At 33.3% G+C, this 3,775-nt stretch overlaps 1 protein-coding gene across 1 annotated transcript; it reads left to right on the forward strand.

Annotated features, from left to right (window-relative positions):
* The first annotated feature begins 2,649 nt into the window (after positions 1–2,649).
* LOC106443034 (probable calcium-binding protein CML43) lies at positions 2,650–3,539 on the forward strand. The gene has a single exon (XM_013884649.3). It carries the CDS (start codon positions 2,839–2,841, stop codon positions 3,418–3,420), a length of 582 nt encoding a protein of 193 aa, XP_013740103.1. The 5' UTR covers positions 2,650–2,838; the 3' UTR covers positions 3,421–3,539.
* Positions 3,540–3,775: the final 236 nt, after the last annotated feature.

Here is a 3,775-nt window from a genome sequence, read left to right on the forward strand (position 1 = left end):
GTATAATTAAATCAATTTTATTAATCCAAACAATATTTTTTTTTCTATTTGATAGGATATGTAATTAAATTTTAAATGGTATTAACATGCATATTATATTTTTAATATTAATGTCTATTAAATGATGATTTCTACTCATATGATTTTTTTTTTATCATTTGTATCTTTTATATTAAAATCTTTGAATTACTGATAACAAAATTTTCATTGTGGGATTAATACTTTTAGTAATTTATAAAATTTTTTTAAATTAAGTTGTCAATGTTCATTCAAAGCTTTTTAAAAAAATTGTTCAAATTAAATTTCGAAACTAAAATATTTATGTATTTGATATGGTTTGAAACAATATATATGTATATCAATCTTAATAATTAATTAAATTTGACTTTTTACTTATATGATTTTGTAATCATTTGTATTTTGTTATAACAAAAAGTTTAAATCATGGATCACAAAATTTGAATGTGAGACTTTTAAAGTTTTAGTAATTTATAGTCTTTTTTAAAAATTTGAAATATAACATATTCAGAAAAATCTAATTTTTTATTATATGGTTATTGTGGATGTTTAATTTAGTTTAATAGTTTAAAATTAAACAAATATGATAGAAGATACACTAATTTTTATCAAATCTTTATTATTCAAAATTATTAATTGCCATATATACTTTAGCCGCATTAGGCAATTCCGTAATTTTTATTTAAGGAAATTATAAAAAACATTAATAATGAATTTATGATTAGTTTAATAAAACGCTTATTATATAATTAGATGGACCAACATATTTCTTTAATGATTCTAAGAATTATTCTAATAATGACACGTGGCTACAAATAGAAATTGTGATGTTTCTCGCATAATATATAGGGGATTACAGTGTCTAATATATACACAGTCAACGGTCAACATTTCCTAATTTTCGGTGTCCACAACCGAATGAATGGATACCCATTTTGGCAGATATTAATTTAATATGTTTATTGATAGCAAAAATACTGCAAAGAGTTTTCCGGAAATCAAAAATTTTAAACATTTACTCTTAATCAAAAAGAAATTATTGACTAATCGGGTTTATGGTAGGCATGGGTATTCGAGGTCCCAATCAGATTTCGGTTTTATCCATTCGGGTTTATCAAAATCAATTCCATTCGAGTTTATCAAAATCAATCTCATCACTCTGCAAACCACACTGGTAACTCTGCATCCATGTGAACGACGAAAGACGATTGTTTTCTGGCACTGCGTGCTAGACTATCCGCCTGTAAATTCTCCGTCCGAGGTACATGAATAATCTCTGAACTGAGGAAACTTATTTTCAAAGTCTTTATGTCTTCCAAATAACTTTCAAACACCGGCAATTCTTCTGGTTCCGAAAGCATCTTCACCAATTGAAAACAATCCGTAGCAAACGTGACCTGAAACTGATGTAAGTTCCTCATACACTCCATTGCCCATATCAGCGCTTCCATCTCCGGATGTATAGGCGATAGACTTGCCCGAATGTTTCTTGCCCCCAACAATCCATCAAAACCCTCGAGAGTCCTATACGAACCTTGCCCTGGATAAGGATCCTTATCTTTCCACGAACCATCGATAAAACACCAGCGTCCTGTGATTATTGGAAGGTGCCTAACCTCCACTCACTGTGATGCTTGCTGCATGTTCAGCATATGTGCTTCAGCCCAAAGTGTTGATTCTGTTTCCGTTAGATTGAGCGTGTCTCTGGGATCAATGTCCAAATTACTAAAAACTTTGTTCTTCCTTCATTTCCAAATGTACCATAATATCCACGCAAAGCCTTATGGTAGGCATGGGTATTCGGGGTCCCAATCGGGTTTCGGTTTTATCCATTCGGGTTTATCAAAATCAATCCAATTCGGGCTATATAAAAGTTCGGTTCGGGACCGGTTCGGGTTCTATCGGGTTCGGGTCGGGGTTAGTAAATCTTCAAAGAACCGGTATAACTCATTGTACTTTCGAGTTCGGGTCCAAATCGGTTCTTCGGTTTAAAAATACCTGATTTGTACGTATTTGTAACTAAAAAATAAATGAAATCGGTTCTTCGGATTTAAAATACATGATTTGTACATAGTTTAATAGCCAAAACATAAGTAAAATCGATTCAAAAAAAAAAAAACATCAAACGTGATCATTCAAAATCAAGCGAAAGATAAACATAGTTAGTGATAGAAAGAAAACCAGATAAATGAAATCATAAAAAAAAAAAAACTAAGTTCTATGCATGAGAAACATTATTCAATGAAAACAAAATCAAAATCTAAAAACTTTAGGCTTCAACCGCCACATTCCACCATTAACCTTCATGTAATAGATAATTATTTTAGAAGTTCAATAATATCTTAAAGTATTTTTGATACATATTAAGAATTAAAATCATATTTGGTAGAAGTTCTTTTTGTGATTTTAAATGTTTCAGGTTCTATCGGATATCCATTTAGGTACGGGTTCGGTTTGGATAATACCCATAACCCAAAATACCAAAAAACAGGATCCATTCGGTATTTATGTCGGGTTCGGATCGGTTCGGATTCATTTTTATCGGATCGGGTTCGGTTCGGATTTTTGGGTTCGATTTATTTGCCAGCCCTACCTTATGGTATAAAAGTTTTCCTAAATAAGAAGGAATAATTATCAATAGCCATTTTTATTAATTCATTTGGATTAAGTAGTACTAATTTTCTGTGTGATTTACTTTTCAAGATTTATATTCAAACATTAAATAATCTCTGCCTCGAGATTCAGTCTTTATATATAAAAACAGAGTTATAAGTCTCGGTCCTCGTGATTTTCACAAGTCTCTGCCTATATTAATAGAGCATGCAACACAAGAAGAAGAAAAGAGCAGCAACAATGGAGATCATCAGTAACGAGAAAAAGAAACTCTCGAGACAATCTTCTTCCTTCCGGCTACGAAGTCCCAGTCTAAACACTCTTCGTCTCCACCGTATCTTCGACCTATTCGACAAAAACAACGACGGATTCATCACGGTCGAAGAACTGAGTCAAGCCCTCTCACGACTTGGTCTCGATGCCGACATCTGCGAGCTCAAACCAACCATCGAATCTTTCATCAAACCTGACGAGACCGGACTCCGGTTCGACGGTTTCGAAGCACTCCACAAAACACTAGACGAATCCTTCTTCGGAGGAGACTGCGAGTGCGACGGATCTCCGGATTCGGATCTGGAAGAAGCTTTCAACGTGTTTGATGAAGACGGTGATGGGTATATATCTCCCGAGGAACTTCAGAAGGTTTTGAAGAAGTTAGGGCTTCCAGAAGCAGGAGAGATTGAACACGTGGAGAAGATGATTGTCTCTGTTGATAGCAATCACGACGGTCGCGTTGACTTTTTTGAGTTCAAGAACATGATGCAAACTGTTCTTGTCCCTTCCTCTTGAATCTTCAGTTAAACTTTCTCGTTTGGTTTCTTTCTTTGAATGCAGAACAATTTCAAGATAAAATCTTGTGTATGTTTGATTACAAGAAAATCAAATTATTTTATGATTTTTTCTTCTGATTTGAACTCTCTTTTTTTTTTGGTATTTAAGAAATTGATTAATAAAAATTATGACATATCCGGTTATCCTGTTTTACCGGTAGATCCAATCCATGATGTCTCCTCGATCAACCCAGCTCTAGTTATCACAGTGTTTCTGATGGGTTGGTAATTAATCAAGTGCTGAACCGGCAATCAAACCGTACAATAAATATAAACCAACGCACCATTGGCTTGATCAATCATTATCTTTATTT

This window comes from Brassica napus, chromosome C2 (genome assembly GCF_020379485.1).
Source record: "Brassica napus cultivar Da-Ae chromosome C2, Da-Ae, whole genome shotgun sequence".
Classification (NCBI taxonomy): Eukaryota; Viridiplantae; Streptophyta; class Magnoliopsida; order Brassicales; family Brassicaceae; genus Brassica; species Brassica napus.

What these genes read in the sequence shown, in the direction of transcription:
- LOC106443034 (XM_013884649.3), top strand. Translation starts at nt 2,839, where the DNA reads ATGCAACACAAGAAGAAGAAAAGAGCAGCAACAATGGAGATCATCAGT.